The 13,612-nt window shown below is 45.2% G+C and overlaps 1 protein-coding gene across 1 annotated transcript; it reads left to right on the top strand.

The window, feature by feature from the left end:
* Positions 1-2,053: 2,053 nt before the first annotated feature.
* junba (JunB proto-oncogene, AP-1 transcription factor subunit a) lies at positions 2,054-4,190 on the top strand. Its single transcript, XM_006631491.3, has one exon. The coding sequence runs from the start codon at positions 2,589-2,591 to the stop codon at positions 3,570-3,572; it is 984 nt and encodes a 327-aa protein (XP_006631554.1). The 5' UTR covers positions 2,054-2,588; the 3' UTR covers positions 3,573-4,190.
* Positions 4,191-13,612: the final 9,422 nt, after the last annotated feature.

The following is a 13,612-nucleotide window of genomic DNA, read 5'->3' as shown; positions in this document are numbered from 1 at the left end:
AAAGTAATTCTGTAAATGTAATTAGCTTTTCACCCACATCGGGAATATTAGAGTAGCACGTACATTGCGCGCCTGTATTATTGCCCGGATCCTATTCGATTCGACTCCAATTATAGTTTCTGACGCAGTTCAACAAATCCTGATGCATCTGTTATGTTCCCGGGGTTTTCTCTACATTCAAGAACCCCGGGTTTTATACAACTCGGTGACTCCGACATCGCCTGTATAAACGCGATATGGTTTTTCGATTAAACCTTAAGGCATCACAGGGTTCGCCCCCCCCCCCCAGCCGTTTAATAAGAAACCTTTATCAGCATGTTAACACTGGTTATTATGGTCTTCTTGGAATGATCCTGTCGCCGGTGCCTCAGAGGTTGTAAAACGTCTCTGCCCACTACGGTTTCTCTAGAATGGTCGCTAAACAATGTGCTACACGTCCCCATGTGATTTTCTTCGGTGAAAGTAGTAAAATAATCACTCCCTCAAGGAAGACCGGAGGCGTCAAAACTTATCTAGGCGTCAGGGAAGGCTGTTGTACGTGATAAAGAAACGCACCGGGGCCAGAGCTGTCTGGAACAGGGCACTTCTACCGCCCTCGCAGCAGGAAAAGTGGCACGATTTGGAAGTTGGCGTGTTGGCTCAGTAAATAATGAGGTTGAAGCGCTATCACCGTTGAATTCAAAATTTGAAAATGCCTGTCTACGCGTCCTGCGGGTGTGCCTGGATGTGGTCGTTTCCTTCTGAGCGAAAACACCACCGCACGAGACAGATACCGGCAACGGAAGTGGTCTGAAGGGGGGAGGGGGGCATCGGCCCCAGCACAGACCCCGGTTCCGTCCCCGTTTCCTATATCGGCTGCGGGGACCCGAGAGGAAAGTATAGAGGGGCAATGATCGTCAGTAAAAGATGATTGAGATTTCTTAGAAGGAGGATGGAGATATCCTATGATACTCCCCGCTCTTAAAGGAAACGAGACTGCCAGCGTTTAGCGTACATTCACGCCATAACGCTCAAATGACTAAAAGTGTATTAGTAAATAATACAAATTACAACATTATGCCATACGCATACAATTCCTCATATTGTGTAAAACGCCAGACCCCATACCTATTGCAACTTTTAACATTATCATCACTATCTACGCGCCAGTGGAACTAATAATCCTAATTTCTATTGAACAACACGGGAAGCTTATGTACAGTTATTATATATATATATTCTTATATATGGTAAATGAGATATGTCCCTTTCTATAAAGTGTCAATGCAAACGTATAGCGTTCCTGTGACGTGCTAAAGCTACGTCTTTACAACCTTATTGACCCATTCACCACAAACCATTTCCCTTTAAAGTCGGCTAGAGATCATAAACAACCAACCCAACAAAAAAACAAAAACCGCGTCCGGCACGTGTTTGGAGACAAATTACCTTATTTTTTATTAAATGTAACATTTTTCGAGAATACAGCTAGCAGTTAAGCCGTTTTCCTGCCCGTTTATTCTGTTAAGAAGTTCTATTACACACGGTTAACATTCGTGTTGTCTGCGTAGGCTGAACCGAACGGAGGAGCAGGCAAAATGAGCAGCGACGTTTTCAGGCAACGCGTCTTAAAAAAGGAAAGCAGACGCACACGATAAACCATTACACAAGCAAAACATATTCTAATTAAATGCAGGAGTTTTGGCAGCCGAACGCAGTGTGGATGTTACGGTGCTGTGGATGAAAGCAGATCCATGGTTTAGAATCCCACATAGAAAAGACTACTGCTATGCAGCACTGCTTTTTGCCCGAAGGCTTGTTTACAAACCCAGCGATTCCCGGCAAGCGCGTCATCGCCTTCTGACGTTTCGGGTAGAGGCTGGGGCGTGGCGTACGTCATCACACGGAGCCCCGGCCAATCAGAGGCCGCCTCTGGACTTCCAGGCAGCATGTGAGCGTGCCTGGTGTATATATAAAAAGGCATGTTTGGCTTTCAAGCAGAGAACATGCGCTTCGGGAAAGTTTGGGAAGTACATATCGTGCATCAGGCGAAATAACACAAATAAGCACCAGCGCCGAAGTACAAGGAAAAAGAAGATCGAAACGAGAATTCATCATCGGATTCATCACTTTTCCTGGGCTGTCAAGAAGCTGTTTTCGTTCAATTGGTACAGTAGTGTTCAACTATACTTAGGGACTGCTTTGATAACTATTGTGCTGAGCTGGGGTGAATATTTATTTTTGCCGTCTCGGGACTCAGTGCTGAAAGAGCATAAAGAAGGCTGGTCCTTTTACTCGGCATACAGGCGTCTTAACCAAACAGGCGCCGATAACTGGACTTTTGCATGCTGTTCGCTGCAGGACTTTCCTTGTGCAGCTTCCCAGCAGGTTAAAAGAAAGCATTACTGTAGAGCATAAGTGCGTTACTACCCAGTTTGTCCAGTGCCAATACTGGGCACTTCTCTGCCGCTTGTATTTTTTTTTTCTCCACGTCAATTAAGTGGGCTACTTTCACAGAGGCAAAAAAGACTCCACTACCTCCTGGTAGTAAGTAGCATTTTTTTTTTACAGCTACAACAGCAGCTGCTATTATTTGTGCTCCTAATCATATGTCTACAAAAATGGAACAACCATTTTATCATGACGACTCGTTTCTTTCTGCTTATGGCCACCCAGACGCTGCGCTCCAAGACTACAAACTGCTGAAGCAGACTATGAACTTGAACCTAAGCGAGCCCTACCGGAACCTCAAGTCCCAGCTGCGAGCCGAGAACGACTTCTACCAGGCGGGCGCCGACGTCAGCTCGCTCAAACTCGCCTCCCCCGAGCTGGAGAGACTCATTATCCAGAACAGCAACGGGGTCATCACCACTACACCCACCCCGGGGCAGTATTTTTACAGCAGGGGCATCACAGAGGAGCAGGAAGGGTTCGCGGATGGTTTTGTGAAAGCCCTGGACGAACTCCACAAAATGAACCAAATGCCCCCGCCCAACGTGTCCATTGGAGCCGGCGGGGTTACGACGTGCACGGCGGCACCCAGCATCTACGGCTCCTCCTTGCAGCCGGAGCCGCCCGTGTACACCACGCTGAACACTTACTCTCCCAACACTAACCTCACGTCGGCTCCCAACTTCCCCACCGCCACTATCAGCTATTTGCCGCATCATCACCCTCACCAACCACAAGCGACTGCGCACGCAGCGCACTCCTTCCCGCACGCGCTCTCCGCCAGTGCCCTGCACCCGCAGCGAGTCGTGGCGCTCAAGGAAGAGCCCCAGATCGTGCCGGACCTCCAGAGCAGCGACGGCTCCCCTCCGATGTCCCCCATCGACATGGAGAACCAGGAGAGGATCAAGGCCGAGCGGAAGAGGCTGAGGAACCGGCTGGCGGCCACGAAATGCCGCCGGCGGAAGCTGGAGCGCATCGCCCGCCTGGAGGAGAAGGTCAAAATCCTCAAATCGGACAATGCCGGCCTGTCCAACACGGCGTCTTTGCTGCGGGAGCAGGTGGCGCAGCTCAAGCAGAAAGTTATGACCCACGTTAGCAGCGGCTGTCAGCTCATGCTAACGACCAAGATGGAGTCGTTTTAAAGAGAGAGAGGTGGTGAAGAAGAGCCAAGAGACACTAGGAGATCACAGAAACACTGGATGATAAGACTGCTTCAATCTCTTGTTTTATTTTGTAAAACAAGACGAAACGACGAACGATTACAGCACTGGAATATCCTATTGTATTGTCAATATGAATATTGAGCCATTTTGTATTTCTTTTCATTTTCGAAAATGAGCAAGTTGTTGCGTTTTGTTTGTAGCCGAATGATGGTCATATTTTTAAGTCTGTTTTTTTTTTTTTTAAGAAATGGTTCCATATTTCTATGGATTCGTTTGAATGGTACTTCCGGTATCGCCTGTACTGCTTAAAGGGATCAATTTATCATCCTGTGTGATGCACTTATGTCTGTGTAACACCAAAGACGGTTTAGAAACACTCGGAGTATCGTGATGCCGATATCCGACCTATTTCAATAATTATAGTTTAGGAGGGCGGGTAATGTTTTGTCTCTTATGTTTTTTACGTTGTTTTGATGCTGCATTCCGAGGAAGACTATGGTTTAAATTATTTGTCGGGTTGACCCCGCAGAATCTGTCACGTGTTTACGTTTTTTTTTTTGTACAAGGACTATTTAAGTAAAGTCTTTTAAAATGAAATACCGGGTGTGTGTTTTATTGTCGACGCGCTCAATTAGTGCATAAAGTTTGACTTAACAGGTCAGGTTTACACTGGTATGTATCGTAGCAAGATATCATTCATAATGGTTGGTCAGAATTGTTGTAGTTGATGTGATCACTCTTTTCTGTACTGACACGCTTAATTGTCCTTATTTACGACAGCCTTCAGCAAGGAGGATAGTTTATATATATATAGACCAGTGAACTCAAACTTCTGAAGTGTCACTTTTAAAGTCAATACGTTTCTTGTATTGGGGAAAAACACGGTTCCCCAAAGTTGTTTTTGCCGCGGTAGCCTGCGTCACTGTACCTGTCACCCCCCCTGGAAAGAGTTTTTCCAAAACTCCTCTATCTTTACGGGGTGCTGGTCAGCACAACCTCACGAAGAAAGTTGTAGAAAGGTGAACATGTACACACGCAGAGGCGGCCCTGACGTCGGTGACGTGAGCGCGTTGGGGTCTTTTCCTACTGACGCACAGGAGTATGTCTATATATGGTCATTTTCTTGCTGGTGACGTCACTGCGAGGGAAGCTTTCCGGGAACTCCCGCCCACGTTGCCAGTTAGGAGGGGTGTTTTTTTTCTTGTCAGTAATATTCGAGCCAATGGCACAAAGAAAGAAAGAAATAGCAACGGGGGAGTTTCCCAGACGCTGGAGCACTGCTGTCCGGTCTTCAAAATATTGTTATAAAACCGGAGATAAAAATACAACCGTACAAAGTTTCCGGCAACTCTGCAGAAATCTACAGGGCCTTTGTCACGGGGCACGCATAAAGTAAAAAAAAAATTCCATTTCAAACTGTTTGTTACTTTTTTCAACGGGTTATGAATTGAAAACAAGATTTTATCGACGCGTCGAAAACAACGAATAACGGTCGAGACACGGGAGAGTCCACGAATCTGGACTGACACAGTGTCTTATCACAGCGAGAGGCACATAACTGACAAACGTGGATCACAAATCCTCCGGAGACACCCATAAAACTAGAGACCTGTATCTGAGCGTGTGGTGTCAGACGATTAACTTCTAATTCGAATGGCACAGGTGACTTAAACTACCCGAAAAAAAAAATCAATATCAGAGGAGCATTGTCTCAGAAACTAGACCAAACATGTCATTGGAAAATCACAGGGGCATCTCTGTCAGCTGTAACTTAAGTTTTTTAACTTGACAACATAGTTTTAGAAGTTAAGTTTTTTTATTGCAGTAACGGGATATTCATGGCTGTAGCTGTGTCCGTACTATCAGCGATAAACACGGTGTAGTTACGATAGTAGGAACAGACCATACACAGAGCCATAGTTTATAGTCTGTAATTTCACCTGGACGTGTTGGACTATCGTTACAGATACAGTAGTAGGAACAGGCGAAATACAGTTCTACTGTTTTGACTGTAGTGACAGACGATGTGTGTATACTCAGGTTGATTGATTTAACTAAATGCAATTTCTGACATTTATATACAACACCAGAAAAATATAGTACAGTAGATTGTGATGTTTTACAGGATTAAATTCCAGGATGCACATGAATGCACTGCCTGTGACTCTGCATGGAAATCTATGGAATCTGTAGCTTCAATAGGGTATAGGACTCCCCTATCGGGGACAGCAGGACTACCCCTTAGCCTGTTCCACCCTCGACACTGGTTCAAGTAAGTGGACAGTTGAAGGAGATCAGCACTGACATTTTCATTGCTTTTTTTAATGCACCCAACCCTGTAATGTTTCCAAAACTGCATTACAGCACCATTAAGTGTCACGCCAGTCCGGAGAATAAGCAAATGATCATTCTCTCTCCAAAACAAACAGACAAAAAAATCAGAATTAATAGGCAGAACCATACCCACTTCTGTAACAGTACAGAAGTGGTTTCCACTCCTACCAACAGTTGCTATAGTTCTGCTGCTACTGTGATATTTGCTGCTGCTCTTTCCGTTGGCATTACTGCTGCTGTTACTCCCAATCTTACCAATTGTGTGCTTGAAGTTTAATTCCAAGTTCATTGTGGAGTGTAATTGGCTTCTGGAAAAACTGGCCCAGGTGTGAGCGTGTACGTGTCTGTGTTAGGATCAGTATGCGCCCTGCGGCAGACTGGCGTCCCATCCAAAGTATGCATCTTCTGCCTTGTGCCCATTGCTTGCCAGGATTGGCTTGGGCAAAGCAGTTTGAAAATGGATGGCTGGAAAGTCAGTGGGTAAAAAGGACAGATGGAAGAGATAGTAAAGTATTTTGTCACTCTTTAATGCTTGTAATAATTCCTTATTTTGTGCGACCACATTATAACGACATAACTGCATGTGAGTCTCCTTTAATTCTTGGAAAGAAAAAACGTGACATCTGAAAGTGCACAAATGGGAAGAACCTATTTAACCATCAGTTTCACTTGGTTTTCTCTATAGTGCTGTTGTATTGGGAACACACTGTTCAAGCAATAAAGTCCCCCCTGCAAAGAGCAACTCAAACTGCTCCAAACATAAGGAGAACGTGCAAACTCCACACGGAAGGATGCCTCAATTTGGAACTGACCCCAGGAGCTGAAAGACAAGTAGACCTAACCACCAAGCGTCCCACAGAGCTATATCCTGGGGCGTTGACAGTTTGAGATAAATTCACATTAGTTAAAACCACTGTTTAAATCAGACATTTCCTCCAAATAAAAAAAAACACTGCTGTGTGTGACATCCTAGGCCAAGATACTGTATAAGCCGCTGTTTTTACTTCTGCAGAGGAGCTGGAGTGAGGGAGGCATTTCAGTGGTGCTGTCAAGAATCTGGCAGTTTTTTTGTCCCCCCACAAAGGTACAGAATGCTGAGCTCAGGGCTCTGTGCCTTCAATAATAGCTGGGCACTGGCTGGGGAGGCTGCTGGCTAAGCATTATTCTTCACACACATTCTTCTCTCTCACACACACAATGCTATTAAACAGGGCAGTGTCTGCAAACCACACCCAGCAGGGCTGTGATGTAACCAGCAGGTTTAAAGAAGAGGCTGCCGAGCTGGTTATACACAGGTTTTGACCCTTTCCGTGGTTTTATATTTCAGAAACGTGACAATTACTTTAAAAAAAAAAACTTTGGTATTTCACCTCTCTGGCATGCCAGAAAATGTAGCAATGCATGTTTATTCACACGCAACCTTAAAAAGCAAACAGCACATTCAGAATGGGTAGAGGAAAATGTCAATGTAAAAGCAGCATATAGATAATCCTGCTCAGAAGATTAAGTAAATTCCAAGAGAAATTTGGAAAGGAAGAGAAGTGATTCTTCCTGTCTAGCTCGTTTGAAATACCTAATCGATCCATAGATCTCATCCAACTTTTTCTTGAAACAAGCCAAGGTATCAGTTTTAACAATGCAGCAGCTTAGGTGTTCCACACCCCCACAACCCTTTGTGCAAAGAAATGCCTCCTGTTTTCGGTTTTACTTGTACTTCCATGTTCCTTCCACTTGAGTGTTCACAGCTGATTTGTGTTAGGTTTAATAATCGTCTCCTTTTTGCATTACAATTTGTATACAACTATATCAGTAAACCATTTAATATACAAAAACGTGCTCAGTCTTCCCAAGGAAAACCACTAACAGGTTTCAAGCTAAACTTAGAGGAAATAATTAACTTTAAAGGGTTTGTCATTTGCTGCTGTAGTCTCAGAGTTTTTACATTTAACTTTTATTTCTAATATCAACTCTAGTCCTGAAGGCCTGGATTGTGATATATTTTACAGGTGTTATGCAGTTATGATCTGTTTGACAGCCATAAAGGGGGAGGGGGGAATCATTTGTCTAATTAACTAATGAGATGTAGATTGAAAACTAAGGGACTAGGTAGCTCCTGACCTCCGGGGTTGCAGGTATTCATTGCATTGAGACAGCAAGCAGTCCCACCACCAGACCAAATCAAATCAACATTCACCAGTTGTCTACTCTTTCCCCCCCAGCACCCATGAGACTGAGGGCAAGCAGCAGACAAGAGGCACTATAGCTTCATTTCCGATGGCCTGCGTGTTAATTTACACAAAGAGTTGTAGGTGCCTGGAGATAACTGTGCAGGGCAAACAGCTTCATATGATTCAGTGGCAAGGTTAGCCAATAAGGAACAGTACGCCAGGTATGCGGAAATACAGTACTGTAATATACAGTTCTGGTGCTCATGAGTGTGCAGGATGTTGTAGTACAGGATGAGTCAATTTCACATGATTTAGAAATGTTTTGAAAACATTGTCTATCCAGTACAGGAGGCTGGACCGAGGTGCGCACAAACAAATTTGAAAGAGGCTTTTAAGCTGTGCACAAGTCTTTTTTTTCTTAATTCTTTGTTTCAGGGCGTTTTGGTCCAAAACACTTATCTGATGAATTAGAAATATAATTTATGTGTAAAAAGCTTAAGACAAATACCTGCAATCTATTCATTTGTGTGTATTTCTAGTGACATCTATTGATCCTTAAAATCTGGACGTGAAAGGCTTTCATGCTTATGTTTGTAGGGTTTTATTTTATGGATGCGATGGATGTATATGTTGAATGACATTTATGAAGTGCTTTACATTTTTCTAAAGTTTATACACTTTTCAATCTCCATCAATGAATGAAGTGAGTGTTCTGCATAACGGAATAATTAAGGTTATTTTAAAAGCACAGTTATCCATCTCTTCCATGCTAAATAACCGCCCACACGCACAGAGAGGCGTTGTTTCGTGGTGGAGCGGGGGCAGCAGGATAGATAAACTGAATTTGAATCCCGGCTGGACAAGCAGGGGTATTTATAAGCTCTGGCGCGAGGGAAGTGAGAGCGCTTTGAGGAATGCCGGGATTTTCCGCCCTGGCACGGCGCTGGCCGAAGAGCCGGAGGTGTGGGCGGCTGGGATGGAGGGGGACAGGGGCAGGAGTACTGGCATCTGAGAGGGGAGGAATTGGGGGAGAGTGCAGGTGGAAATGCGTCGCCCTGGAAGAATGCTCAGACTCAGAGGACAGGAAGACAGGAAGCGGTTCCTAACACACTCCAGCATTTATGTTCGTTCAAAAGCGATTTGCTGTTTGCTCTGGAGAGCATGCTCTTGTCAAGTCCAGCACAAGACCAAATAACTAATTCCGGTGAACGAGACACCGGTGAGGCGATAGCTCTTGCACTTCAGCGTGATCAAAGAAACGTGAGTTAGAAAAAAAGGAGAAAAAACGTACTTTTAGTGCGTCAGAAACATCGATGGAGCTCTCCAACGCAGATAAATTGACATTTAAAGAAAGATATTACCGAACTCCAATCAGCACTTTTCTTTCGAAAGTACATGAATCACGTTTCTTCTGAGTGAAATCGTTATTAAGGTCAGAGAGATACGGGGGTTTAAGAAAGCTGCATTGTGTAGAATGTACTCGTTTCTCAAACCCCTGAGTGCCGAAATAAAAATCTCTGATATGGATCCACCCACCCTTTAAAGTAGGTTATAGCATTGTGAATGTACTAAAAAGTTATAAATTGAACTTTTACTTGGCATTTACAAATGTTAACATTTTCTTATAGCAGATAATCTACAATGGCGAAAATATCCATCAGTTTACCTTAAACCTTAAGCTATAACCCTTAACCTTAAAGGGTCCTGATGAGCAAAAGCCTAACTCTCGTGTCAGAACCACAAGCCGGACTGGACTGGACCAGAACGGACACACGTGCGGGGCAATTAAGACTCCAATTAATCCGGACATCACCTCTTTGGTGTGAGAGAAGAAACCAGTGTACACAGAAAACACCAAAGAACATGTTAGCTCCACACCAAAGGAGCCCTAGGTCAGACTTAAAGAGCTTGGCATTGGTGCATAGGATTCACATTGCTTTTGTCCAGGGGGTTACTCAAAAGGAAACGATACTACTGTAAAAAAAAAGACATTGTTTCTCTTGGTTACTGAAACAAAAAAAAAAGACAACGCCAGTGGTCAGCCCATTTAGATCACTAGTAGGAAATGTACTAGGCCGGTGAGATCCACAGTCCAGCAGGCGTCTGTGACGCCTCTATCGTTCAAGGAAGTCCGGAAAGAAAACTAGCACGCAGCCGCTCGGAGTAAGAAACGGATCTTGCACTCGGGAGTTAGTCATCGCAGACGGACAGGGGGGAATCTACATTTCCTAAAGTGGAAGTAGGCCACAAAGATCCAAAACCAAACACGTACACAACTGTCCACGCCAAATAAAACATTCTACTCGTGCATTGTACGCATGAAATTAACAAAGTCAACCCAAACTAATTTGGAAAAGTGCGACGCGAATATACCTAACACATGCACGACTTCAGTCGTGATTTCGCACGTGGGCCCATCAACTTCAAAATACTCATGAAAAATGTTGAAGACCGCACATTTAGCAATGATTAACATACCCTACTTAAGGGCATGACCAAGCGAAAGAGAGATATTTAGAAGCACGTCACGTCATAACTGTTTCTTAAACCGTTATAAAACTCCAGGCTGATTTATGAAACCCTTTAATCCAGCAGATCTTAGTCACTGGATGTAAGCAATCGCCTGCTTGTAACTGATGGATAAGAAATTGTTTGAATTTTGTCTTTACAAATTCACTCATGATGATCTATAAAAGGGGATTTGGCAATCACCACCTTACACAAAACGTTTATGCGTACAGACTATAGGACAAAAAAAAGTTGATAGCCAAGAAAAGCATCCAAGCATTCCCCGAGCAGCTGTGACATACTTTTATGTTCTCCCCAAATGTCAAATTGGCCGTATGAAGTCCATTCCAGCGAGAGAAATACACTCAAGCGCATGAAGAAGACACCACTACAGGTAACGAGCCTGAAACCTTCCGTAGCCCAAAGGAGAGCCCAGACGAGGCACCTCAGTGTGACTAGCGAAACAGAGGAACAACACGAGTCCCCGTCGGCTTCACTGCTGGCGTGTGACTAATATGGATGTCAGCAGAAATGTAAAAAAGGGGTTTTTAAAAGTGCCTCCGTGTGCGACAGTGGAATGGAACAATATGACTAGCTCGGGAAAGGCACTAGACCTGTCGTTCCGCAGGTTACCACTGAGTGAGGCTGCTGTGTGTTAAAGACGGAGATTTTAAAAGGTGTGGAGAAGGGTAATATCCAGGGTAATGAGGACTTGGTGCCCTTTCCCAAAAAACGTTCCGTTTGGGGCAACGGCTTAAATGCATGACACTGCTCCAAGAGACACTTTCCTAATGTTTCTAACGCGCTCTATTCGCTCCTTGTTGGTCTAACATATGTGATAAGTACCGGGGGACAGGATGCCTGCTAGGTCTCAAACAGGGTTGATGGAAGGACTTGCAGCCATCTAAAAGCCCACCCTGACGTGAAGAGCCCGTCTCTCTCCGGCCCCTCCGAGCTCATTCACTCGCGCTCGCCCGCAGGTCGCAGGTGGGAGCCCGCCGGCAGCGTCTGTGACGCGCACAGGTGGGGATGTGGGCTGTTATCTCCGCCTGAGATTCGTTTCCTTTACGATATCATGCTACCCCCTTCCCCTCCGCACTAACGTGGGTTACAAGACAGCTCTCTTATGTCAGAGAAATATGCCGCATTACGGCCCCCCTGGTCGCTAACACAAAACACACCCCTCACCCCGCGTTATGACTGGCTCCGCTTGTCCTGAAGACGAGTAAGGAAAACACAGGGGCATGTTTTATATCAACCTCATTCGGCTTAGTAAGAGGCTCGGTATGTGTTTGAACACAAATCAAAACCGTTAGTCACCCGCTTCTCTTTTTTTCGTATAGATGTGACCAAGGATTCCTCAGACAAGCACGAATTCTTCGCCTCGCCACCTTCTCCACGTTTTTAAAACACTGGCGGTTTCCCTCTGTTTGCCGCCCCTTTTCCAAGACCACCCCCTCATCACCACAATTTCAGACACTGACCCTCTTCGCCCAGCTTGCAAGTGTTGGCGTGACAATTGCATATCGATAAAAACTACTCAAACCTTAAAAACCGATTCCGCACCGTTATACAGCCCCTGCGAAGGCGCTGGTCATGCGTCTAAGTGTAACTAAAACCCATTTGATTTGCCCTCCTGCCAAGCAGATGATCTTTAGAGGCACCACTGCTCTCCAGTTTTAAAAAGCTTTGGGATAATTCCTTATACCGGCAACAGCCAGATCTTGTTGTAGAGCGGCCATAGTTTCAAGTAGCCCTCACTTTCCCCACTATGGCACCCAGTGTATGATGGGATTGTTTGCCGCTCACCTGCGGCAGGAAGGCGGAGGCGACCCGCAGCCCGTTGTGTCTGTAATTAAATGCACTCACCCTGTGGGGGTGGTATTCTTCGGTCTCCCTAGGGACTTATTACAGGCTCAAGAGAAGCGGCGAACAGATCGTCCTGTAATCCCGTGAAAACAGTTGTTAGCCCGCAGACGCAATCCAGTGGATTTCTAAACCCAATAACACAGCGAGATGACTAGCCAACTCTCAAAACCTTGTCTGAGCCACCTTGGCACTTGGAAAATGCTCGCTCATAGTGAATCGGCTGAATTACAATAACGTGCCCCAATATGATACCTTATTAAAGTTACGGATAAAAAAAAGATGATGTTATTGTCCCAAGGCGAGAAGAGAACCCCACACCTCCCTTTGGGTGTTTATCCACATTGAACAGAGTATAACACTAACTTCATCTACAGCAGAACAAACCACCTCTGGTCCTGGCTAAACCCAACTCTCTGAGCCTTACAGGTTCTGAGGCACTGGCAACACTTGTTAAATTTTGATCAGTGAACCAAGTAATGTGAATTTGAAGTGGTGAGAGCTGAAGGGCTTTCAGACCTTTCCTCTTAAATGATATCTAACACTCATTTTGTCATTTTAACACACCAGCTGCTTAAGTGGTGATTTCATAGTTGCCTATCAAACAGGTGTGGGCAGTCCTGGTCCTGGAGGGGCGGTCAGTGTGTCTGCAGGTGCTCTAGCAGCAGCATCTGAAGAGCTGGGAGCAATGGGGTCCCCATTAAACCACTAACGAGATGACTGAGCTCGTTAAGAGCTGAGCTGGAATGTAAGTCTGCAGACACACCAGCCTTCCAGAAACAGGACTGCCCATCCCTGTTTTAAACCCCACTGGCCCTCCCTGATCCCCTGCAGCCACACCTGCTCCAGCCAGACTTGCGTGACTCCCGTTCGCTGCTCAAGACTCCAGCTAATCTGAAGGAGCCTCCACACCCGCTTCCAGCAGAATGGGCTGGGCAGGGTCATAGAGCCGTCGGCAAGAGATGTACAGTGGGACTCTTATATATGCTGTTCTCTCTGGACAGGCACAGTGCAGCAGACAACACCACACAATGTAGTTAGGACATTACAAAAAAGTCCATTATAAATAGTGACAGTACGTACAGACAATTAAACAAACAGAGCAATAAGTACAAACAGAGCAATAAATATGTGGTAGCCAGG

The sequence above is a fragment of the Lepisosteus oculatus genome, chromosome 11 (assembly GCF_040954835.1).
Source record: "Lepisosteus oculatus isolate fLepOcu1 chromosome 11, fLepOcu1.hap2, whole genome shotgun sequence".
In the NCBI taxonomy this organism is placed as follows: Eukaryota; Metazoa; Chordata; class Actinopteri; order Semionotiformes; family Lepisosteidae; genus Lepisosteus; species Lepisosteus oculatus.
The sequence above is the reverse complement of the archived record's forward strand: the minus strand, read 5'-3'. Positions and strand labels throughout refer to the sequence as shown.

Coding starts and splice junctions, on each gene's coding strand:
- junba (XM_006631491.3), top strand. CDS start 2,589: ATGTCTACAAAAATGGAACAACCATTTTATCATGACGACTCGTTTCTT.